The following is a 27050-nucleotide window of genomic DNA, read 5'->3' as shown; positions in this document are numbered from 1 at the left end:
TTAGACTGGTGATAGTGAACTCAAACCTTAAAGTTGTGGGCCTTAAAACCAAAGAAATGAGCTGAGGGACACTAACTTGAAATGTTGGATAGAACTAAGGGAAACTGAGGAGCAAGGTTCATCACTAAAAAATTCTGCCACAATAAAAATAGTAAACTGGTTTGTTAAAATAAAAATGTTTATTAGTGCAACTTGAAGTCATGGGAATTGATATATTTCAGCTCTCACCTTGACAGTGAAGTCAGCTCCAAGTGGGCCAGTGATTCTCAGGATCTCCTTATCAGAAAGTTTCTGGTAGTCCAAGGTGGTGTTCTCCAGGTGGTACTGCCCTGATGCATCCAAGACCATTTCACCTCTCACCCCTTGAAGAGTCTTACTCTCCACATCTAAAGAGGAAACAGAGTAAACAGCTAGAGCACAATGGGCACATCACGGTCAGGATGTGGAAAAAGATACAGTAGGTATGGTCACTGACTTCCACATAATCCACCATTAACAATGAGAGTTTAGTTTCTCTTTGATTTATCATAATCAATTCTTGCCTACATATTACTGTGTACTTCAAACAAAACGAAACTGTATATAAATGTGAAGAAGTGTTTAACATGTTGAGATACTCAAAGGATGACTCATTTATATCAGATCTTCAGTCAGATCCAGTTACACACAAAGAACGGAGACTGGCTGTTGCGTTTGGAGGCAAAGAGACTCACTTTGGCACTGCCAGGAGACTCATGTAGGTCTGCGAGCAGGCCAGCGCTGCAGTGAGCTTTTCCATTATTTGACCTCACTTCAACCTTGGCCTAACAAGGTCTTGTTTGATTCCAGTAAAGACATTTCAACAAAAACAACGGGGAAACACAGGAACAAGCAGTAACCAGCAGCAGTCATCATCTACCGACAGATGGTTACAATTTAGGTGCCCTCGGCCAAAAAGAACGGGGGAAATATTTAATGAAAACTCTGTCCATTCAGAGAAAGAAGCGCTTTTGGCCTGGCTCAGGAAATGATCTGTAAAATAACTGTGGAGCAAAGGATAGGTACAGAGATGGAACATTCGTTATCGATTTGATTCAGTGGGGAGTTTGGTGCCAGTACTTTGACATCAGTGATATTTGCTGGAAGTCTTACGTCTTCTCAGAGCCAGAGCAAAAGGGAGAAGTAAATACCTCTTCTGGTTATTCAGCCCTGAGCCACTTTTAAAAACCAGTCTTTAAAAGAGAGCCCAAAATGTAATATATTTGGCCATTATCAGGAATAAAAGGTTAATTATAGATTGTTATTTGGGTGAGGTATTTAATAAAAATGTTTATTAGAGAGGTCAAGCAAGTGTTAGGTGTATAATGAAAAAGTAATATTATTTTTGCATCACACATCATTAAAACAAAACATGATCTGCAGTTGATCTCAAATAGCACATGCAGAATACTTGGGTTTAAAGTGCAGCATTTGGCATAAATGAACACTGCCAAATATAAATATCACGTTCAACTGTTTTGGATGGAAGGGCACCCTGGACCTACCAGGACTTACACAAGTGATCCGGGCCTTTCAGAACCAGACGTACATGACGACTCTTATAGGGGATGACGACAACTGTGTCCTCAGCTTGAGTGAGACAAACAGACAGGGGGGAGGGAGACAGGATGTAGGAGTATCTAATCAGTACTCAATGAAATGCAATAAAACCTGGCAAACTCAATATAAATACATGTGGCAATACAAATACAATCATGCAACAGACTGACTTTAAAAAGCTTCTTCCAGAGTCACAGGAGACAACATACAACTGTTTTTCGGCCAAAGTAGTGCTCCCCATGACTAGTAAACTGAACTTCACGTGTAAAAACATGGAGATCCCATTTAACTTAGTTTAGAAGTAAAGAAGTAATTGTGTTTAAAAATGAGAACAAACAAAACTGCCCGAGTAAAGACGCTTTACTTTTTCCTGAAGCATGCTGGGATTTGTAGTGTCCTCGCACAAGTCGGCAGGATGAGCCATCTCCACTGCACACTCCACAGTTGTCCTCCTTTGCTGTGCTCCCCAAATCATGATCACAACCTATAATCTGTAACACAAAGGGCACACTGAATCAAAAAACAGTCGCACGGCAACCTGATTTCTGAATCCTTTTTCTCATCTTTGAAAGCTTTAGCTTCCAGAAAAAACTACATTTCTAGTAGGGAAGAAATACAAGGAAAATGAAAACAAGTCCCAGTAAAAATACACATGCTGGTTCTGTTAGACCTTTAATTTAAATTTATAAAGAATGTCTTTCTTCATACCATGTGATGTAAATGTTATAATCAAATGATCCAAACAACCCTCTGGTTTCTTCCCTATTCATACCACATCTATTGTTTGTATTATTAAGATAGCATGAAACTTCCCATTTGAGCCGATCATGGTTTTCACAAAAAATGTTCCCCACTGTTTTCTGTTAAATATTACCTGCAACCATCCATAGTTGATTGATGGAATTTTTTCGCAATTTCTGTCAGTAAGAAAAACCAAAAACCACAGTGTGATTCTAAGCACGGCAAGAGTGTACATTAAAATCCTTGTGTGTCTCTGCACACACAATGCCTTAGGATGTAATCCCATTCAACCGGGAAAAAATGCATTCTAAACTATTTCCTGCGCCCTAATATTCTCATTGGATATTCATTTATAAAGCAGATGGCCTGATGTTAGCATAAATCAACCTACTGTGTGTGAGTTTTCTCGGATTGATTTACTTTTTAACTCTTGCATCCAAATGTACTGTAATGGCCCCCACTTATGAACTAGTATATATACTATATACTGTTGTATTGTCAGAAATATATAAATAAATGAAATATATAAATATTATATTTTAGAAATAATTTCCTTTTACCTGCCATTCTATTACTGATAAAATTTGCACGGAAATCTTTCTTAACCTGTAAATCCCTTGAAATACATTTTCATAGATATCTAAATATGTAATTATCTAAAGAAAAAAGGATTGTGTCTGCTAAAAACATGAAGTTTCATTACGTGAAAGCTTTTATTCATTTAAGCCGCATAAATACTTCATATGCACTGCGAATTTGTCCTCAAGTTCTATAAAACTGTTGTTAAACAATTTTTTAATCTAAGCCCGTGGCTGCTCACAACACACTGGTATGAGAGTGTACTCTAGAAGATACATTTTTCAGAATTTCTTAATAGCAATTGATCTAAATCACATGTTTTGGTCTCTCTTGAGACCTCAAAATTTTGCAAATGTCCAAACCCTGAAACAGACAGCTAAGAGTAGATCACCTTTCTATTTAGTCTTCACAATATTGTGAGTCTACAATAAGTACATTTTGGCTTCTTGTGAATACAACAATAGATAAATGAAAAGTAATAAATGTGTACTCCTCAGTGGGAGAAAACTATAAAGGTCTCTGAGTCTTTCTTTCTCCTACCTGGCAGACTCCACTGATACACATGTCCAAGGACTCAGTGTAACATCGAGTCCCATCCAGCACCTTGGGCGCCAGCTCCACCACAAGACCCGAGCCCTTGGCTTTGCACTTGAGAGCGCAGGGGTTGTCCGGGTCATTGTACACAGGCAGCCACTCGTGATACTGACCCTGGTATCGCACGTCTGCATGAGCTGAACATTGCTGGGCACGGAAATCACCAGCTTCTGGAGGGCAGTCCTGATGGTAGCACAGACAAAAATACTTTAAATACTTTTTTTAATCTGCGCAAAATATATCACTCAATTGATAACGTGTTTCGTATGTGGGAAGAAGAATGTTAGTGTCACAAATCTTGGTTGCTGACATTGTGATTGCTGTATGTAATTACCAGATAAAATGAAAACAAAAGGAGTTTGCCATATCAGTTGTTCTCAAGAGAAAAGCACTTGAAAGCTCTTTGACATCCATTACATAAAGATGAGTTTGCGAAACTTACCACATTACTGCATGTGCGATATTTGATATTCTGCCCTTCGCAGGTCCTGCAGATGAAAAAATGAAAATGTGGATGAATGGGCTCTGGGGATGAATGATAAAACAAACCACAATGCAGACCAGTGACCTGGTGGCTGGTATTTCAACCATTGACTCTCATTATATTTTTCAATTGCTGGGCAGTTAATGGAATCCTGCAGTGAGTGAGGTGGCCAAAAACATGGGTCTGTGATGTTTTTAGATTTAACAGTCTAATTCACACAGTGTGACTATGTGTATAAACAAAGGGATATATGGTTTCAGAAGGGACAATAGCAGATTATGATAAAAATGTTTTTTGTGCTTTGTATAAGGATGGTGGTATAACACACAAAAAAAGAAATGTGTAAATTTCGCTGCATTATTAATGCACTAATTTTATAATTTTTTTCAGTTTCCTTAATAGAAACCTGATTTATGATAAGTAAGTACTGTTGTATTTACATCTGTACTAAAAAGACCAACATCCTTTGCTGCATTCTCTTCAACTGATGTTCAATTGCTGTGTCTTTTTAGGAGAAATATGTAAGTCAAACAAGACTAAGAGGCTTTTGAGGCTGTCAGGTTGTACTTAGGGACACCAGTGTTTCGAGCTAAATCGCAATAATAGCATGCTAACCTGCTCACAATGACAATGCTAAGACAGTGGTGTTTAGCAGGTATGATGTTTTCCATGGCCACCATCTTAGTTAATCATTCACACACGTACCCAAATTCCCAGGGCAAATCATGCCCTTGGTTTGATCATTTGATTGCAAACTAGCATAGCCTACTTGTAAAAAGAATGAAAAACAAAAAACAAATCCCAAAAAAACAAGAAAATTAAAGCTTTAAAAAAATTCAAGATAGACTGGAGAAAAAATGGAAATAGAAGAAAATGGAAAACAGGAGTCCATCAGTACTGAAAACACTAAAATTTGTGATTTTTCTTAGTGATGAGTCTTTGAACAAGTTCTTGCTTTATAAACCAGCAGTACCGCACATATAGTAGTAAAGCAGACACAGTAGAGCCCCCCAGTCAGTGTCTGCTGAACAGATTGGAACAGTTTGGATCACAACTCAGTGCATGACAGTCTGCAGTGTCTTTGCCCAAGTTATGGCTCTAACCACTTTTTGAAAATTATGATTCCTTTGTGCTTTGATGCCGAGTAATGATAAACCATTGATGGTGACTATGATAGGCCAATTATCCAAGACCCCAGTGGAAACTAATCAAAGGATAGTCTTTAGAGGTTGGAAACTTAAGAGGAATTCCAGTGTCGTTGGCCCTTACCTAATCTGGAATCATGATTGGAGGCAACGTTGCAGAGTCTCGACTCACGGATGAACGAGGGCTTGAGGATTTTTACAATATTATTCCAGAAAGCAGAGGGCGTGAATGCGGAGCGTGTGGCATGGCAAGAACATTAGACCCTATGACAAACTCAGACAGTCCTCTCTGCCAAGCCAAACAGCAGGTCATGGGACCTGAACCCAAACAAGAGACTTTTAAAGACCAAGAGTTGAAAGGCAGGTAGCAAAGATATAGACCACTGTTGAAAGTAACGCTGGTCGAGCAATATATAATCTAGATGTTAGAAAAAATAAAGAGGCAAAAGGAATAAAATGAATTTCCCTTTTCATTTCCTCTTGACTTTGGAAGCTACAAGAGGAGGCAAAGCAGAAGCAGGAACGTGACTTGGGATTCATTATGGTGTCATCATAGGTTAGGGAAAAACAACTTGGTTGAAATATCAGAATTACTGAAGCACATAACACGTAACTCACAGACTGTGCCCCTGCTATTTTCTGCCAAATATACACAAAAAGATACAACTGCACTTTGCTGATCAGCTAACAACACACAAAACTCCACATAGAGTAAAACTACCATCTAGCATGTCAATAGCCTCATCTCCAGAAAAGAAAAGAAATAAAATCTATTGTAACCATGAAAAACTCATAGCAATAACTTCTTATAATGCTGGATAGGCAGTAACATTTGTCTGGCTCAAAATGTCCATATATATGTCATCAACTCCTCTCGCTAAATTGAAAGTAATTGCAAGCATGGCTCCATAACCTTTGCCATAATATTGATACACTTGAGGCACGTACGCACATGAAACATTTGCCAATTTTGTAATGCCTAAAATATGCTCATGCTGTAAGCTCTGCTATTGATCAATTCAGGAAAACTAAGCGTCTTTAGGCCATCTAAGAAGGTGAAGTTGAAAAAGATGAAGCTGCATCAGAAAAAGGCACTACTTCTTTCCTTTGTAATTTAAATTGTTTACTAGTTTGTCAGTCAGTCTAACACTTTGGTTCACAGTGAGATTTCTAGGCAGCTATTGGCCCGGAGTGTTATGAAATTTGAAATATTCATGGTCCCTAGGAGAATGGTTCATAATAATTTTAGTGATCCCCTGCCCTTTAGTTTATCTGCCCTTTTTGTGCCGCTATCAGGCTGAAATTTCTCCTCCACCAACACTTTGTCATATTCATGAGATAAGTATTTTAAATGTAAAGGCCAAACTACCAAAGATTTTTTTCATCAGATATTCATGTTCCCCTGATGATGAATCCTGATGTTGTTGTGTTCCCCTGGGCAACCTTTTCTGTTAGGCAACAAGTTTCCCCTTGCACATAAAAAACGTACAAACTAAAAAGCCAGATTGGCATGAAATTCACTGCGCACATTCATGCTCCCTAGAGAAGATTTTCCATCTTGGACCCTTGGTGACTACTCCTCTTGCACTATACAGTTCAAAGACAAAATGTTAACTTTACATACAAGACACCTCTCTCAAATGAGCAGACTATGAAGAAATTTGCTCAGCACATTCATGCTCCCAAGAAGATAAACTTTTTTGATTTTAATTACCCGATTGCTGTCTCTGTACACTAGCAACTCCAAAACATTTTCAGCTACGGTGCCATGGCGCTGGGGAATTATTATTTATTTTTCATCTATGAATTAGAGAATATTGGTTTTTAGAAATGTCTCAACAACCATGCCAAGAAAATTAGACACTCATATCCCACTCAAAATTGACTCTGATGACATTTTGTCTATCCCTACCATCAGCTGAAAATTTGAATTTGCTCACTACTTCGGGTTATGACTAAAAATCCACAAAATTAATGACATTCCCATGAGTTTCTGCTGTACTTTGTATCTAGTGCTAATAAGCTTATTAGCAAATGGTAGCTAGCGTAACAGACAGTAAACTATGAATGTGAACATGATAAGCATTGTTCCCTTTTAAAAATTAAATCAGCATGTTAGCATTGTTTTTGTGAGCATGTTAGCTCAAAGGACTGCCATGCCAAATTACAGCCACAAGTGTGTTAACAGAGCTTTTAGTTGTAAGGCTTTGGAAATAAAATTGGTATGTTGTTTGTTCTCTCTGGGACTTGCACATTGTGTGATGTAATGTAGGTATATTGCTGCTACTAGCAAGGGACTACTTGCAAGGTTTTAGACTTTCTTTAAGGCTTATTTCTTTATTTTAATCTTTTCTTTTTATGTGTTCTGCATTAATGATTCTGAAAGTTGTCATTTCAAAATCTCAGTCTAAGATGAGTTTGGATTCTACATAATCTGTACACAGAGTTTTTTGTTGATTCTGGCACAACAGGGGCTCAGAGGTACTGTAGTGAAGGGCGGTGTATTTGGCACTGCATGGCACCGCAGACAGTGGTCCTCTAAATTCTAACGTCAGAGACATAATTATGGTGCCAGGCCCAATTTAATTAGACAATTCATTGCCTTGAATAAAATTCACTTTTAACCACCATGGCCTTTAAAAACAGATCCTAAACACAACTGTGGCATGCCTTTGGTGAAATTTTAAAATGCCAGAGACTTTTAATGTTACTGCCTGTAATTTCTTCAAACCAGTGACCCAATGACCAATAAAGTCATCCTTATCAGGAATAAGACGTTTTTTGTAACATTTTGATACGTAACTGGTTCCGTGCCCCTGCCCTGACTGCTTATCTTTATTTCCTGATAATATAAGGTTATCAATAGGTTTCACGGCTGTATTTTCCAGTTTACTTTAAAATTATTTAAACAACATCTGAAAAAAGTTGAGAGTGGCCTCTTTATAAAATGAAATGATAAAAAAACTAATCTCTTTAGTGTTTGCCAACCATGAGTCTCATAAATAATAGAGCAGCGCTTTCTCTTGCCATGACACCTAATCCATATGTCCACACTTGCTTCAAACCAGCTATGATGTTGTTAATAATGGACCTTGTGATCAAGTGAAGTGTGTGTTTCGCGAGTTGGACTAATGAGGGCCAGGCGATCTGTGTTTAGTCTGTACTTTGCATGTGCCCGTTTGGGAGGTTGTCTAGCTGTTTTGCAGTAGCAGTGGGTCCTACATGCCTGTGTGCGTGTGTATGTGTGTGTTTAAAGGTCAGAGAGTTGGAGTGGTATTGGTTTGGAGGGTGTTGCAGGCCAGTTTCCAGCCGCTCTTTCCAAAGAGTCACACACACACAAGGGGCCTTGTGCTGTGCTTTTTAATGACGCTGTTTGATCTGCCACCCGGGGCCAGGCTACTGCTCCCTCATTCCCACGCAATAGTGCGGTGAGGTGGGATGAGGTGGGACGAAGGGTTATACCATTTGCTCAAGAACCCCATGCATGACTCCTACTGCCAAAGGACACACACGTTTGTAAACATACCCGCCTGGACTTACATGAGCATGTGCATCTACACATACGTACATTCCCGTTATTACAAATGGAGCTCAAACCCCAAGCACCTCTTAACACGTCAATTGCTTTTACAGCCAGTAGCAATCTGAGGTTTGCCTCACCAAAAAATTCTGGGCAAGCAAAGAGAAATGGCAGCTGTTGATATCATGAAATAAAATCCTCAAAAAGCCATTGACCTCAGTGTTTAAAATGCAGTATAGGGCTGGGAGGGGGGAGTCTGTCACTTTGAGTTTGAGGTTTTGACAGCCCAATGCTTCTCAGCCTGGTTCTGTAGTGCCAGTGCTGATGGATTCATGGTTATGGAGACCTGGAAGCACCTTATAGTACGTCTCGGTTATGACCTCAAGTATAATCTGTGCTATTTTGTCAGCATGTCTTTGGACAGTTGCATTGTTTTATGTCACTGCTGGTGCTCTCTCTGAGGCCCCATCAGTGAAACAGAGGTGACTTTTAGCAGCAATGCTGGTTGGCTACCTTTACTGAGTGAGCGACTTTCTGGGAACTGTAAAATACAGGAATGCAGTGAAGTCACCCTGCAGCTATTTCCCAGTCTATAAATGTGACAACATTTCTTAGGAAAACATACCCTCCTTCGCAGGGGTGGAAAGAGTACTGGAAAACTGTACTCAAGTAAATTTACTTTTACTTATACTTGAATAAATTTTATTCAAGTATAAGTAAAATTAATTGTATAAAAATGTACTTAGAAACAAAGTACAAAGTCAGTCATTTTAAAAGGGGGAATGGAGGGGGAAAAAATCTTATATGGTGATAATAATAATATATGATGAAACTATTAAATTAAATAACATCTTTAGGCTACCAGGCGTATATGCATTGGTATTTCAATGCATATACGCTGTTCGTGGGTTAGAACCACAGAAAGCAACCAATTAATTCCAGTCAGGCATTTTGGAGCCTCTGTATACAACTGATAATTACAAATATAAACTCAGTTGGCAGTTTATTATTAGGAACACTGAGCTAAAACTAATGCAGTCTAATCCAACAGTCCTGTATTAAAGCCTTCCTTCATGATGGTTATAAAGTTCAGTTTTTTTTAAAAATTCTTTAGAGAGTTGTTGTTTCAACTGTATGGTCATTTTGGAGGATGTAGTGTGTAGAGCTGTTGAGCTGCACTGCATTATACAGAGAGATGTTTATGTTATTTAGCCTACCTTCATTGATATAAATGGGGTGGACAAAATAATAGAAACACCTGAATTCCAAAGCAGGTGTCCATAGACTTTATGTAGCAATATTAAGCTACATACTGTAAATAAGACGAATGCCACTTCTTACAGAATTAACAGCAGACATAGACTGCACAGCGGTTGCAGGCGACAAACATAGACACCACGCTACGTCGCTAGGCAACGCAGCAGTTGTTAATGCTCTCCTCTGTACTGTGAGTTACAACAGCTTGTGTTTTGTTGCACACATCTGTCTGAATGTTACTCTGTGAGTCATCTGCACTGCAAAGTCCTCCACAATCTTCTCTTCTAGTTCGAAAGTTCTCTGCTAGTTCATTCTCAATGCAAAATAAAACCAGTCCACTCCTCCTCTCTGGTCTGACTGCGCTCCTCATAATTTTCAAACAATGATCTGAATGAGCTCTGCAGTCACAACAGGGACTATCACAAACAGCAAAAAGGTGGTGCACACCTCACTGACGCTAGAACTGAACAAAGAATTCACACATGAAAGATCTGCTGTCAGTATTTTAGTATTTAGCGATTAGCCAGACCCAGCATGCACCTGGTGGTCACGCAGCACGGCAGGTGCGTTTGATTTGGGACACTTGCTGTGGTCAGCGAGAGGTGCATTAAATCAGTGACTGTGTAAAAAAGATGCAACCTTTTTTTAATCTACGCCGAGGTAATGCTAATCTTAACTATGGCCGCATAATGGCACCATCCTTAATTTTATTGCATAGTTAGATCTGGCCCAGGTGTGAACGGACCCCTCTCACCCGCTGAACCTTCGGTCAGTGAATGTAAACACTTAGAACATGTATGTAGACCGTGAGCCGAAAGCGGCTCCTCTCACAGGACCATGATGCTGCAGACTCACCAGCAGCTTCTTCTCTGCTGCAGCTGCTGATCTGGATCTTTTCATTTGTTGCGTTCCCACACAGTTAACTCTAACTTCATCATGTGACTTTGAGTTAAAAAAAATACTTGAGAAAGAGTGAAACTACAGATTACTTCCACCCCTGCTCCTTCGGTCTCAGTTTTTTTCTCTTATTCCTCAAATCCATTTGTAATTGGGTGCTTTGCCCAGAACACTTGGCCCAGAGCTTTAATTTTAAGGACTTTGAAAGGACACAGAGGTCCAGAGTGCAAGTTCCAGTTTGTCCTGCGATTTAAGTCAAGATGACTAGCAGTGAGAATCCAACCAATATAGGCTCATTGCTCGCAAAAAACTCCATCACAGAAAAGAGTTATTAAAAGTGACATGTACTTTGGCAAGGGACATTGATTGTTATGCTCTGATTGGCGAAGAAACATGTCTGGGACATTTCTGAAAATCAGATCGAGACGAATTCAAGATTTAGGCTCATATAGCCGTCTACACAGTTTTAGGAGGTGGATGGGCAAGTGATCTCAGCTGACCCCTCAGGCCTATTTAACAGTCACAAAAGAGTCATATGTATTTTGAGCACTCCCATTACAGTCCATGGGAAAAGAGCAATTGATTTGATTTACTCACACTATTAGGGACGCTGTCTAGATTTATTTGGCAGAACAGCTGTGAGCCACAGAAAAAGACCCCCCCCTTTCCTCTTTCCCTCTCTTGAATCTTAAAGCCATGATATGGCACTTTAATGGAAACCAGCCCAACCCCAGTCAGGACTTTGCTCTTTAAAAGAGGAGATAACCTTGGATAGTGTTGGAGCACACACTTACAAATTGCCTACTGGATGTTTCCATTTATCTGAAGGACAATGAGACAAGCTTGAATTTATACATATACAATTTACTGTATATCCTGTCCTCCTGTGATATAAGCATCGCTTAATGACTGACTCTTATTACAGGGCAGCACTCTGAATTTCATATTCAAAACTGTGACTGTTATTTATGTCTCTGGTTGTCACATGATAAATATTGTATCTTTATATTTACAGTTAGGTACGTAAGAATTTTTTTGACAGTGACAATTTCTGTAATTCTGCCTACGTACACCACCACAATGGATTTGAAATGAAGCCATCAAGATGTGATTGAAGTGTAGACTTTCAGCGTTAATTCATGGGGTTAAATAAAAATATTGCATTAACCATTTAGGGATTACAGCATTTATACATAGTCCCTCATTTTCAAAGGCTCAAAGGTAATTGACAGCTGACTGACAATCATTTTCATGGCAAGGTGTTTCCTGTTCCCTCGTTATTTCATGCAAAATTAAGCAGATCAAAAGGTCTGGAGTTGATTTTACAAGTGTGTGAATTTGCATTTGGTAGCTGTTAATGGGAACTCTCAATATGCAGTCCAAAGAGTTGTTGATGCAAATGAACAAAACAAACCTATAAGAGAGATGGCAGAAAATTTAGGAGTGGCCAAAACAACAATTTGGTGCATTTAAAAAGAAGGAATGCACTGGTGAGCTTATTAAAACCAAAAGGCCTGGAAGACCACAGAGGACAACTAAAGTGGATGATCGCAGAATTCTTTCCTTGGTGAAGAAAAACCCTTCACAACATATAGCCAGTTCAAGCACACTCTGGAGGAAGTAGGCGTATCATTGTCAAAGTCTACAATCAAGAGGCGCCCTTATGAATGTAAATACAGAGGGTTTACCACAAGGTGCAAACCACTGGTAACACTCAAGAACAGAAAGGCAAGATTAGACTTTGCAAGAAAACATCTAAAAAAAGCCTGCCCTGTTCTGGAACAAGATTCTTTTGGACAGATGAAACCAAGATTAACTTGTACCAGAATGATGGGAAGAGAAGCGTATGGAGAAGGAACGGCTCATGATCCAAAGCATACCACATCATCTGTCAAACATGGTGGAAGCAGTGTTATGGCATAGGCATGTATGGCTGCCAATGGAACTGGGTCATTGGTGTTTATTGATGATGTGACTGCTGACAGAAGTAGCAGGATGAATTCTGAAGTGTATAGGGCTATACTATCTGCTCAGATTCAGCCAAATACTGCAAAACCGATGGGATGGTGCTCCAATACAGATGGGGAACGACCCAAAAAACATACTGCGAAAGCAAAACAAGAGCTTCTCAAGGGAAAGCAATGGAATATTCCTCAATAGCCAAGTGAGTCACCTGACTTCAACCTAACTGCATGCTTTTCACTTGCTGAAGACAAAACTGAGGGCAGAAAGACCTACAAACAAGCAGCAACTGTAGGCGGCTGCAGTAAAAACTCGGCAAAGCATCTACAGGGAGGGAAACTCTGCATTTGGTGATGTCCATGGTTTCCAGACTTCAGGCAGTCATTGACTGCAAAGGATTTTTATCCAGTATTAAAAATGATCCTTATATTTATAATTATGTTGGTTTTTCCAAAAATTTTGGAGCCTCTGAAAATGAGCCACAAGGTATAAAAATAGCTTTAATTCCTAAACAGTTAACGCAGTATGTTTGTTAAACCCCTTGAATTAAGGCTGAAAGTCTACTCTTTACTCACATCATGATGGTTTTGTTTCAAATCTATTGTGGTGGTGTACAGAGGCAAAATTACAAAAATTGTTTCACTGTCCAAATACTTACGCACCTAACTATATATAAGTTGTAGAAGACTGTATACTGTTTACCAGGTTGACCATCGTAATTGAGTGTGTTAGCATGGTACCAAGTAATTAAATTAATTCTTGTAAGCCATTATCAAGATTAACCTGCCGTAGACATTAGCATTACAATATAAATTTTTCACTATTTAATAATACACTCTTTAAAAACATGAGGACCATACATTGTCCACTACTTTACTGCATGCATGTAATAGGCTTTTAGGTGACACCTGGGTAATGGGAGAGCCTTACTTGGAGCTGAGGCATCGTCTGAGCGAGTATGAGGCTCCTCCTCCACAGGTACGGGAACATTCACTCCATGAGCCCCAGGCATCCCACAGTGTGTCTCTGTCCTCCTCTGACCGGGCCGTCCGTGAGCTCTACACACCAGAGGAGGAGACATGAGATCAGGAAGAAAGGAAGCACACCGTTTGTGTTATCTGTCATGGTGGGTATGAGCATTTCCAGTGCCCTTTTTCACTGTGGTCACCTCATTCATTATCCACTCTTTCACTCTGGAGGCAACTGTAGTTGAGATAAAATACACAGTGCAGGGATATTCCTAAACCATCTGAGTTGTGACCCCATCCTACATATCTAATCTAAACTCAGCCTTTAAATTGTTTAATGAGAGTAAAATAGCAGTACTCCTAGTAAGAACCTGAACAAAGTTCCAAGAGCTGCTGTAAACAAAACAGGAGTGGGTGTGACAGGATAAGACGAACGGTAAGGGAAGTAATCAAAAGCTCTCGACTTTTGCCCTTTGTGCATATTTCAGTTGTCTGAGTCATACCTTAGATTATGAAATGTTGGTCCTCTTTTAAACTTCGGGCCTCACTTGTTTTCCTCTCTCTGTTAATTGCATCATGCTGCATTTGGCAGCAGAGGCATAGATATTACTGCGGGATCCAAAATCAATATTATTAGAAGATGAATTTTCGAGTGAAAGGACAATGTGTATCTCAGATGTAGAATGACCGCCAAAAAAATGAAGATCCTCTCCAACCCTCTATCTTACTCTCTTGTCAAGGCCTTTTATATTTTAAGTGCAGATTTAACTGGACTGACTTACCTTGCTCTAAGGAGAAGTTTATTTGTAAGCCTGGCACTGTGTTGTGATGTGGATCATCTATGCCTGCACGTGAGTTACGTTTATTTCTCTTGGTTTTACTCAGCAGCCTCACTCTTCTCAATGCCCTTTGCAAAGCTGACTGAATGGTGTTAGAGAGCTAGGCTGTCTAAATACCAGGCGAAGTGAAAGCTATCTATAACAAGGAGGGCTTATCTTGGTGGAGGAGGTATTCTACTCAAAAGCTGCCAGTGAGAAAGAAGTTCTATACCTGTTGAATAGATGAAAACCTGGGTAATGAAAAAAAAAAAAACCTGGAACTTAAAAACTAACACTGGGACAAATCATCCACCTCTTATTTCGCAGGAATGTGACTCAGTGGACTGCAGGTGTAAACACATTCAATAAAATAATCTGCCATTCACTGGCGGTTTTAAAGTGTTGAATGGGAACATTAACATTTTCCATAATAATTTGAACACTTAGGCAGCCTTTCTGATGTTGGTGAACCATGAAAGAATAGTTTAATTGCAGAAAATGCCGTTTTTGTGCACTTTAGACAGCCTCCCACCATGAGATCTATACACCATGAGGCGGCATTTTGTGCTTGCACATCCAGCAGAGTCTTTGATAGTGATTTAAAAATCCCAGATCCTAATGCTGATTAGGAATGCAATGTGAGGCACAACAAGCCCACTTACTCTGAACACAATGAATAGGGGAGGGACTATGAGAACTTTGTGTGTTGTGTGCAACACCTGCTCTGAAAAAGATTTATGCTCATTGAGCTGAAGGTCTAGCTTTGCGTTTGAGAGAGACAGCCTTGAGATTTAAGAGGGAAAAATCAGGGTATGCCAGGTTATTTTGACCTCTTTGACCCCTTTTCCCAACAGCATGGCATTGTACTTTGTCCACAAAGATGAATGGATCTTGTAGTGGAAAGCAGATACTAGGTAATAATACTGCTCTGATTATTTTCCTTGGGTCAAGGCAGCAAAAACAGCTGTATGCTGGAGAGAGGGATGGGGGGGTTCACATTATTAAAAGTGCATGGGGACTGATATAAATGGCTGTCAGTGCTGATGACGCCTGAGGAACAGCAGAGGGGAACGGCAAGACCTAAACACGCAGCCAACAGAGCATGCAGCCAAACATATCTGCAACGGCGCGACTTTCTGCACTGCCAAATCCTTCAATGTTTGGATCCACGGTAAATAAACACAGGCTGTGCTCCGGGCAGCCGGTTAGCACACCACCTTAATTCTCCTTTGAAAAGCAATCAGTGAATTTTGCACTCAATTACAGCTGTGTGTTGCAAAGCCAAGAGAGCCGGAGGCATAACAAGGCTGGTGAAGACAGAGGAGGGGAAGTAGATGAAGGGACGGAGGGATGGAGATGAGGAGGTTGTTTGGCTGACTGTGCTGCTATTGTTCTCAATGAAGGCGGAGGAACACAAGGCTCCGCTAGTCAGAATGCCGTCCTGCTGGGGTTTGGATCCAATAATCAAAAGGCTCAGATATCCACTTGGAGGCTCCCTATCCCTCCATCACTACACATCCCTCCTCTGCTACTCTCCTACTCGAATCCCTCCAGGGTTTTATTTGCACTAGATGGCTTCACGGGGGGACCAGGCCCCCTTTCATATCAAGATTCCCTCCACAGACGGCTCACAATGCCACCTCAGACTTCAAAGCGTGTATATTTTGACATATTTGTTCTCTAGCACTGTTACTATGAGAAAAACAGAGCAAACACATGACTACAAAGGCGCCATGGCTGTCACCGATCCCATGCCTTCACATCAAGTGGAAGAGAGGAAATGAGCATATGATAAAAGACTGCTGATCTCCACATTATATGTTATTCTGATGGAAAGAGTCTATTTAAGTCTCCAGTCAGCAGCTGAGACTAAGGACACTTTCCTTGAAGCTGGAAAACTCTTCGACAGGGAAAAAGAAACCTGACTCTGGTGCCTTCTTTTGCAGACTGTGTCAATATACATACGATGGCCTTTTCAGTTGGCAAGACATACGATATTTGCACATCTGCTGAATCTCTTGTCGTCTACTCTGCGACTGCACGGCACTGTACTCGCCGTCATGCCACGAGGCAGTCACTGCACTGCAACGGGGAGCCCTCACCTCCGACAAAACAGCTTGCTGACCTGCGCATGCATGACAAGTCTACTTTTGTGACTTGGATCAAATACACAGAGGAGGCATGGTGACTTTTCAGCAGAAGTAAGTCAGACAAGTCACATCACTAACTGCTCTATTAAAGCTACTGCTGATAGGAGAGTCATATGATCATAAAATACACACTTATGCACAGTAAAGAAATCTATTAGAGCACATGCTTTCTGAATGCATTATTTGTCTTGACTAAAATAAAGCTCAACGAAATGAATGTTTACAGTATGAAAAAGAAAAAAAGAAAACATTAACATACCAGAATAAGAAGAACTGTCACCAGTAGCTTGCAAGATGAAAAATCTTGCTCCATGCCTTTTCAAAAGTGTGTGAGCCGATCACTCCAGTTCTGCTTTGTATGTGTGTGTGTGTGTGTGTGTGTATGTGTGTGTGTATATGAGCCTGATGTGTGATGCCCTCCTCTCTGGGTCACTCTGTCTGTCCTGTCTGCCTGCCGTCTCCTCTCTGACTTGCTCCCATTCTTCCTCAAGAGTAACTTGGGGAATTTGAGGGAGGGAGGAGAGTTCGTGTGTGTTTCAGTGTGTGCGATGTGTGAACGGTGGGGGGGGGGGGTAATCAGGGGTATCCGAGCCCTGCGAGTCCTCAGGTCTGGCACACTAGCCAATCAATAAATGGGCCTCAGTCAAGCATGCGAATTCAAACAGGGAGCTGAGCCAGCTGCAACTTCACAACTTCACACATTTGTGTGTCTGTGTATATGAATGTGTGTCAGACATAGAGCGGGAATAATGGCAGACAGAAAACTGTAAACCAATTTTCTTCTCACTTGATTCTTTCTGTTTCTTCTCCTAATATCTCAAATATCTTTCATCCTATTTTTTCCTCTGCGCTTGCCATGCCTCTGTTTCTCTTTTTTTTTTTTTTTTTTTAGCTCTGGATGGCTTTTCACTGTCTCTGGCCAGCACTCTGTTTTGGAAATGTTAAAAAATCTCAGGCATAGTTTGGTATCTTTAGAAAAAACCTGTTCCAAGCATGCATAGAAATGCTGAGTCCAAATATACATCTAACCAAAACTGAGACATATTTGGGAGCACATTACTTCATGTCCGGTCCCTGACTGTGTTTTGCTTTACAAGGAGTTACATGTGAGAGCCCCGTGTAAATCAGATGACACAGTCTGGTTACTGAAGGTATCAAAATAGGCTTTTCAGTCATGGTGACTTTTTTTCTATTCCTTTATGACCTAAAGGTCTACTTCAATAGATCCTTTCATAACATCTGGCAGTTTAAGCCAGTGAACATTTGCACTCTGGAGGTGGGGAACAAGCCAGGTGCCCCTTGGAGGGACAATTCCTCTGGTTATAAAGAAAAATAACTGGTAAGATGGACAGCTCTTGGCACAGAGGGAATGTACTATACACTGAGTAGTTTTTCAGTTTTAACTTTTGCAATCGCAAGACACAAAAACAAAAGCTGAAACAGAAAGCTAAAATAAGAAATACAGCCAAGTTATTGTCAATTCACCAGTGCCCCTTAATGTGACTTACAAGGTAACAGGCTATCACTCAGGCATTCAACCCCGACGTTCCAAAGACAATAAAATCTCTGTGCCCTTCAAATCAAGACTTCAAATCCACCTCCCAATCAAACACCAAATCAGAAACCACATAATTGCTATCAATTAAGGCTGCAAGGAATGCACTGCACTCCAGAGCAAATAGTCAGCCACCTTAATCACAACATCAGAGCGGATGTCACGACACTTAACCAGTACACACACACACACACTTTTTTTACTTAAGTTCTACACAGCAAAGCCATCTTGGAGTCTTAACTCACTGCTGACAGTCTGGGACTGTGCTTGTTTGATTTGGTAGTGGGGAATGTCTGTACATTCTGCGAACTGGGGAATTATGTAAAACACACATGCATGCACACACACACACACACACACACACACACACTCAACTATCCACTTAACACTGGTGTATTTTGTGGTGCCAGCGGAGAGGGACGTGGACGTGCACATTTTCACAGGCCAACAGAAATTATACCCCCATGCACCCTTAATCCATAACCTTCTGATATTTGCTTTCAGAAGAAATCCTTCTCACATTTGCAAATGTATGACTTCAGAAAATAAACTGAGGCATCAATGATTTGCCCAGAGTTTAAAACAAAACACCCGAGGAGGAAATGAATGTGTTTGACTGACACTCACTTGGAGCCGGTTCTCTACCACAACATTGCTGGAGGTGTCTCCTCACAGTTTAAACAATAATCCATGAGGACTATGAGGTGAGAAAAAATGATATAGTGCATTATTATTTTACACAAGAGGAAGGCTGGGATATTAGGTTGCATGAGGGAAGCATGCAAGTGGTTGAGAGGATTAGGGGAATCGACTGGCCATAGACAAATTTTCTATTGTTTTAAAAGGTAACTCTGCTCTATCACAACTCGGGTCTCATTGCTGTACTTTTGGCCATCATTCCTATCAATTATGATAACACTGTATGCCTCAAAATAATCACTGACATCTGAGAACAAGGTGAAATCAGTGAGGTCTGAGGGGGCAAAAAGCAAGCAATCAGATAATCAGACATGTTGTAAATAAGCCAACAGTTTAGCGGGATTAGCTAAACAATTTGTGCGTGTTTAAACGTGTGTGAAGACAGCCACACTAAGTACAGTGGCTCAACGTTGAACCAGGTTAGTGATCTCTAAATCGTGATAAACATGGGTTCACCTGTGTTTTCACTTCAAAATTAGTCTGGCTAACCTGGGGTCTTGTTTGGGTTTAAAATTTGCATGATCATCTGACTGCTTATGTGTCTTGCTTGATGAACCTATTTTTTAGAAATATTTTGTAGTTTTCTGAGATATTTCGGTCTGGACAAAAGCTGTGCACTGACTGGCCGACTAGCACTGCTCTCCAAAGAGCCATGCTGCTAGGAACTGTTTTTTTACATCATACTTACTGTACTCATCTACATGTTGAAGTACAAATCACGTCATGCAATTTCAACAAAAGGAGTTGCTGACCCGATGAGAGAGACCGATGCAAACAAAAAATTAGCTCTTTGTTTTCACTTGACATAATGATTGGAAAAGCAACCAATCAATATCCCTGTAAGTTCGCAAAACATTCCAACATTGTCTCTCTCATCACTCACTGTAGGGTAAAATTACACACGTTCTCATGAAAAATAACACTCAAATATCAAATGAAAATGTTTTTATGGGTCTTGTAAAGGGAACTTAAGTAGGCTTTCCAAGCAGCAAAAGTTTAACTGATCCTTTCCTCTACTCCTCTGTGGCAGAATAAAGGGTCAAATTAAAAGAATGCAATATTATGGGATGATGACCTGAGTTAACAGGCCCCGAGTTCTCAGAAAGAACGACACGAGAAGCTAAGGTTACCAGGGAGTGACATTAAGTTACACTTAAGCCCAAGCCCTCGCCTCCCATGAGAAGACTTATATGATTCAGGTGGGATAAATGGTAGCCTTCCACTGCCTCTGAAAACGTACATATGTGCTACAAGAATGATTTACACCAATGCCATTGTTTAAAAAGGTTAAAAAGGGCCACAATATAAAATGTTTTACCAGGACAGGGATTTTATGACCTGCAGCTTAACATCAACCACACTTCCCAGTCCCCCAAAAGCAGAGGATTAAAATAAAGAGTTGATTCCCCGACAATCGTGTAAAACCAAAAGGCAGCTCAAAGTCAGAACTATTACAGCTTAAACAAGTGCTTTAAAATACTCCCTTAATATTTTCTTTATTGTCTTTGATCATCAGCATTAGAGTTTTCTTCATTTTTATCTTTTATTTCTTACAAATGCCCACAAGTCCAACTTTTCCTTTAAATAATTACTTGATTGTGATTATTTACTATTATTCAATACTTGATATAAACTCAATAATTGGATTGTTGAGTTTTTCAATATTTGGTGGTAATTTGAATATGACAGATTTACAGAGCCATAAACACACCTTTGGAGAATACTGTATCTTGGTTCAGGTTGGAGGAAGAACATTGCTGCATTCAAGGACATTTTAGGAATAAATAATGTGCTCAAGGGAAAGAGAAACACCAACTTGGACCCATCTCTGCTGGCATAGAGTCCAGTAGACCTTCTGACTGTAACTCCCCATACCTCTGCAGAGGAAGACATTTGTTCTGCCTGGATATTGGTCCAAGAAATTTTTAAAGCATGAGTAAAAACAAAATGATTAGTTTCGCAGAATAGCAGACATATAATAAGGTCTTGTCAATTTGCATAGCCCGGAACATCCAGGGAGGTTGTGTTCGATGGCTATTTAAAATGGTTAACATATTTTACATCTGCTACAAGACAGGCTAAAGAATATACAGCAAGTTTATCAATGACATTGTTGTATTGTGTATGAATCAAATTAATCTAATAACAGATATTATGTGTTTTGATGGGAGGTTTGTATGAGCTAAGACATGTGTGCTTACTTTAACAAGACTAAGAGCCTACAGCAATGCTCGTGGCTCTGTGAGGCTGTACTTAGGTACAGTGGCACTTTTAGTGAATACTAACATCCACATACTAACATGCTTTTTAGCAAATATAATAACACAAACACATATTACAGCTGAGGCTGAAGGGCATGTATTTAGTTTGCAAATAATAAACCAAAGTGTCAGACAAATTAAAATTATAGTTAAAGTCAGTGGGCTTCATCCTCTGGGGACCATGAATTTTGCACCAATCCAGCACCATCCATGAGTTTTTCTAGATATTTTAGTCCGGACAAAACCGGCTAACCTAAAGAAAGACTGACATTGCCATCCCTAGAGCCATGCCACTAGTGTGGCAAAAAAAAAAAAAAACAGCCAAAGAATATACAATGAGATTAAGCCAAATTATTCCGCAATACGGAGGAAGAATAATATGAGCAAAGACACATTTTTACTTTAAAAAGCAACCAAAACTATACCGAAGACAAATAGTTTTATAATAATGTACTGGACTCCTTATAGTGTAGTATTTTAAATAAGCCAGTAACCACATCTGATCCCACCTGAGCAAGCCTCTACAACTCCACGTGCAGCCCACAGCACAGTCAGAATGGGGCACGTAATCAAGAATCAGCAGTGACATTTACTGCTTCCTGAAACTGCAGTCATACGTTCACAGCACCGACCTTTTCCCATTAGAACATCCAGGAGAGCTCATATGTTTTAGCAGCTTTATGGTGAACGCACAGGCTAACTCCACCAGGGTCCCCCTACACACATTCTCCCTCCACGCATGCCTCCCCGCTTAACCAAACCACGGCCACTGTGGAGTTTTAAAGAGGGTATGACAGGAGGGGATGGGCATAAATTAGCCGTGTAAAGCCGCTGGAGTCGAATAAACTGGTTTGCCAAGGTGGGCTGGAAGGAAACAGGGAGCGTGGGACATACATCCAGATCTGGGCAAACGTTAAGAACCTCGGTTTATTTATCGACTCCTAGGCAGCATCAAGCTTGACTGATCCCCTGTGCTTCAAAATGGAGGCCAGATATCATCTGGATATCATAGCTTCTCAGAAGAGTTTACATACATTTTCTGAAACTGTACTGAATTTTCTGAAAACTCAAATGCAAATCATTGAAACTAGCTGACTTTAAACCAGCTATAATCAACATTTTTTATATTAACAGTGGGGCAAATTAATAACTTATTGGTCAAAAGGGTTGCTGGAAGTGATGAACCCACAGAGATTTATCAACAGACTCCGCAGTTTCCCTCTGCTCTATGCAGCAAAGTTTGTGACTTTCCTAATAGAAGAACCAAATATTTCCCTGAGGAGTTGCTGAGTGCTATTGTTGCTCCGCCTCTGCTGGATTTGTACACAGTCAGATGTCTGCTAACATATTTGCCTGGTGATATTATGCCAGATGTCATGTTTTCAGAATTGTTTTTGCTGCCCCGAAGTGGCCAAAAAAAATCAATTAATGCAGCTGTTTCCTAGCAAACTCTGGAAATTTAGAAATTTACATCCAGTACATAATTTATTATCTTCATTTGAATCATATATACCTATAAACCCATCCAAACTACTGTACACTTAAGACCTTGGTTTTCAATTATTCAAGGACCAGGAAGTCCCTTGCTTTACACAGTCTACCTCATGCGACGATGCTTTTGCCCTATGGATCTGTAAATTAATTTTTATTCATTTCTGCTGTATGTGGGCACATACGAGCAAAGACATTTCAAACCAACTACAGTGAGTTAAGTAACTGGAAATACATGTTATATCTGTGAGAGGTCACTTAACCTCCCATTTGGCCTGGTTAATGCTGTTTAAATAATTCAAATATTACATAATATATATTATTAATTGGTGCTATGTTAAATTATCCATTAAAATAACAATAAAACAACATCATGTAGAATAAAAACAATATATATTTGAGTACAAGTTGGTCAAAAAAAAAATTCAACAACACTAGTTCCTTTTTTTTTTTTTTTTTTTTTTTTTACATAGCTGATATTGCTGTATGTTGGGTGGTAGTGACTGCACATCCTCTCCCTCTCGGACCTGTGAAACTGTACAGAAGACATCACTGCTCCATCTGGGGCTGTTAACATTCGACACGCATCCTGGCTTTGTCATCCCTTTTCCCCCTAAACTCCTTCCTGTCTGGTTGAGTAATTTGGTTTGGTTTCCCTCATGTATTTCAAAATAAATTACTCTGAAGGTACATGTAAGCTGTTGAACTGCTCTGGGGGAAGTTTTTTTGTTAATGAAAAGATGAAGTCCAAATAAAGGACTGCTCCCTAACATAATGCTACAAGTCAGTGGCAGTAGCAGTTATAATGTGGGAAATGCAATCAATAAACATGAGCATCAGTAATGAACAGCTTGCTCTGTTTTATCTGATTCTAAAAAGCAGAGGGGGCTTGTCAGAGTGCTTCATTTATCGCTTTTGCTCTTTCCAGATCAAATAAATACATTTGGGGAACAACAGGACACATTAATGTTCACTTTTTTAAAATGATTTTTTTCTCTTATTTACTACTACTACAAGAGGGCCAGGGATTCTCTGAGTTTGACAGGGTCTAAAACTTTTCACAGCTCAAAGCTCACAATTTGGCAGTACTTGAATGACTGGACGGTTCAGCCACTGTGCAGCAATCAAAGTTTAGATTATGACCAAACTGCACTTAACGGCTTAAAACAGCCCCTTTGCTTTTTTTTTTTAAAGCTCACTCGATGTTTTCCTCCATTAAGAAGTTTGATACCTCAATCCTCTACTTTAAAGGAGGGCCAAATTTAATTCACTTCAAGCTAGTTAGGACCAGTTTCTGTGACTTTTTCTGAATACAAACCCTAGACAGCTTGTTCAGTAGGCTGCCTGAGAAATGTTGAGTTATGATGAAAAAACAGTGCAGGCATTTGCAGCAGCCATTTGCGGTAATAAACACTGTGAAACCAAAGATTTTTTCGCTGCAACAGTCTCCATCAGGTTCTTCGGAACTGTAAATATGACATCTACAATCATTTCAGGATCCACAGCAGCTTGTAAGAGACCAGTTAGTAGGAGAAATGAAAGGTCGTTAGTGCAAAAAATCAAATGGAAAACTAAAGTAAGTACTCAAAAATTTGGAAAACACTGAAATTAAGTATGTGATATTTAAAGTGAAGCGGCATAGAGTCAATATCCTGTCTGATTACTGCATTCCTGACCTGAGCGTTAAGAGAAACGAAGTTCAAAGCTGTAAAGCAGATCTTCTTTATCTGCAGACATGAAACAGGCTCTTGTTAACCTCGTTCATAATTGCAAAATGAGACAACAGTTCACCAGCAATTCCTCGAGCACAGACACCAAACAGCAGCTTCAAATTAAAAGGCACCTGGTTTGTCTCAGCTGCTTATTATGCATGATGTGCGAGTGTGGAGTATTTACACTCAAAGCGAGCTGATGCTTTTCAAGCCACAGAAAGACGTGTCTGATCCCCCTGTATATGCTACGCACATCTAAGGTTTCAATTTTTAACCCCAAAATTGAGTCACATCAGTACCATGTGTTTTTCATTGCTGAAAATGTATTGTATGTTGTCTTTGGCTCTGAGACAATCAGAGAAAGTCATAGTAATATGATAAAGGTGGTCAAAGGAGGCTTTAACCCTTGGAGCGTCCTCTGAAATCCAAAATTTTTCACTTGGTTAAATAATGGTGCAATAACAAGGAGAGCAAAGGGGCGTGTGTACTTCAGTTCCTTGTTATGACCAGCGTCTGACCTAAAAATATGGAAATGATTAAAGAAAAAATGGATGACACCTCCAGCACACCGTTCCAATTCTCTTTGAGAAACAGAGAAATTCACCAAAGCTTTTATATGCATACAATTAAATTTCCAGCAAAAATCTTCTCAAGCAATTATTCATTCTCTGTTGAAGGCTTGTCTCAGGTTGAAACATGTGAAAATCTGAAGTAACTGCCCTGGGACCTCAGTCTTTTTCCACTCCTCATTAAATTATGTGGATTTTTCTGATCACTGCCTGCATAATGGAGGTTTCAAACAGAGAGGACGTAGTCCAAAAATAATCTAAGTTATCATAACAAAATATTATTGGTTCTCTAAAAGCTCATACTGCAAGCTTCAAATGTACAAGATTAAGTGGAAGTATGGGCTCGAATAAGGCTTAGTATGATTTTGAACTTCTGAAATGACCTTTAGAAATAATTTCAGGCCTGTGTAGAAAAGATTTGGAATTGCAGTAAGAAGTGCATGACATAAGCTCTTGTGCAATATATCTCTCTGTCCATAGCTTGCCATGGTGCCGGGAGTGCTGACAGTTCTGTCAGGCAGTTACACTTCAACACATCAGCTGGGCTATGTCCTGCAGCACCCACATTCAGAGAGAGGAAACAATCAATCAGCCTACCACAGAGCAGCTCTGCAATCGAGCATTCGTCACCCATATGCTTCCGTAATCTGCTGAGAAACACGAAGAGGATGCAAGCACGCGGCAAAAAGGCACGGGGAGACTGATAATCGTATCATTTAACAGGCTTGATTTTAAGCCTCTTGTTTAACACAATCTGAAAAGAAAAGACAAGGAAGTTACATAGAGACACAATGAGACGGATAACTAAAAGACGCCCTGAGGTACAACAGAAAAGAAAGAGTGTAAAAAGAGCACATGCAGTGACTCAGTTCAGCCATTAACATCTGAATTTTCATCTGAATTTTCTCTCTTTATGCCTCTCTCTTTTTCAGACTGTCACTCCATCAAGTCTTCTTTTCTCTTTCCATCACTCTTGTATGAAAGTCACTGGATAGCGTTTCAGCTCAGCCTGTCTAAACCTATTGAGCAGATGACAGATCTATATGGAAAAGAGCACTCACATGCCTGCCATCCTGCGCTTCTTTTCCAAAACCACTGGCATATCAAATAGCTTAGCTCACCAGTAGGTCAACAAAGAAATATGGCCCAGGGGACAGATCTTATGGTTTTTCACCAAAGCCTTAAGATAAACACGACTCGAAAAAAAATGCCCTTCAAATTTCCCCTCAGACTCCTTCCCAACAGTGAAGAAGAGCTTTAACGGTCCTCTGGAAAAAAGAACAGGACAGAAGGCTATGGTAGCAATGCAATGCCAAGTTTCAGGAAACTTAGAATCCAACAAGTATAACCGCAAGATAATGGCAAAAGAAAATAGCTGACATCACTGCTCTGGATGTAACCAGACACGAAACAAGGGAAGACATCCTCGCCAACTGAGGAGGAGGATCAATGATGCCAAGTTGATGCGGTACTGAGAGCTGTGTGGAGAAATCATTCATCTTTTTAAGAGGTATAAGCTCTGTTTTCACTAAGTAGTAACATGACATGATTATCAGATTATTTTGTGATTATTCACACTTTTATGTAATGTGTAATGTCATACCTGCCAGTGGTGTTTAAAGCAGTAACCATTCATATTTTTAGCCATCGTCACGCTGTGGCCTGTGGATGGCAATGTCTGTCCGTCGAGTACTTTGAGACACTGTCCTCCAAGAAGAAGGGCAGCATCGGTCTTCAAGTGTGTAAGTCCCCCAAAAACAACACGTGCTTACGCTGAAGTGACAAAGCCCAGTGCAAGAGTAAGAGTTAGAGCGACAGAGAGAGAAAAAGAATGATAGAGAGATGAAGGTGTGTGTGTGTGTGTGTGTGTGTCTGTATGAAAGTTTTACAGCTAAACCGTGCATGCCAAGTAATACATCATCCCTTTAAATACACTTTTAGAAAAGCCAGTTTATATTGCAAAACTCACACCTTGGGCTATGTTCCTTTATAGTGTTGGGGAAATTAGGAAATTACATCAAGTTTCTCTTTCACAGTTTACAAAACAAAATCGCCAAGGCATTCATGAAA

The 27050-nt window shown here is 39.9% G+C and overlaps 1 protein-coding gene across 5 annotated transcripts in view; it reads right to left on the bottom strand.

Moving 5' to 3' along the window:
• The window catches only part of LOC120797564 (ADAMTS-like protein 1), a 100519-nt gene that overhangs the window by 20995 nt on the left and 52474 nt on the right, over nucleotides 1-27050 (bottom strand). For 4 of the 5 annotated variants that reach the window (XR_005708540.1, XM_040141341.1, XM_040141342.1 and 1 more), the window contains exons 3-8: nucleotides 13688-13815; nucleotides 3935-3980; nucleotides 3439-3675; nucleotides 1943-2069; nucleotides 1534-1608; nucleotides 229-386 (exon numbers count right to left, since the gene is read on the bottom strand). Coding sequence is in view for 4 of the 5 variants with exons in the window: in XM_040141341.1 (XP_039997275.1) it covers nucleotides 229-386; nucleotides 1534-1608; nucleotides 1943-2069; nucleotides 3439-3675; nucleotides 3935-3980; nucleotides 13688-13815 (771 nt within the window). In the remaining variant the exon portion in view is untranslated. Of the gene's footprint in view, nucleotides 1-228; nucleotides 387-1523; nucleotides 1609-1942; nucleotides 2070-3438; nucleotides 3676-3934; nucleotides 3981-13687; nucleotides 13816-27050 lie in introns of those variants that run through there. The other variant, XM_040141343.1, reaches the window with a different exon arrangement.

Source organism: Xiphias gladius, chromosome 12 (assembly GCF_016859285.1).
Source record: "Xiphias gladius isolate SHS-SW01 ecotype Sanya breed wild chromosome 12, ASM1685928v1, whole genome shotgun sequence".
NCBI lineage: Eukaryota > Metazoa > Chordata > Actinopteri > Istiophoriformes > Xiphiidae > Xiphias > Xiphias gladius.
This window is presented reverse-complemented; position numbering and strand designations above follow the sequence as displayed.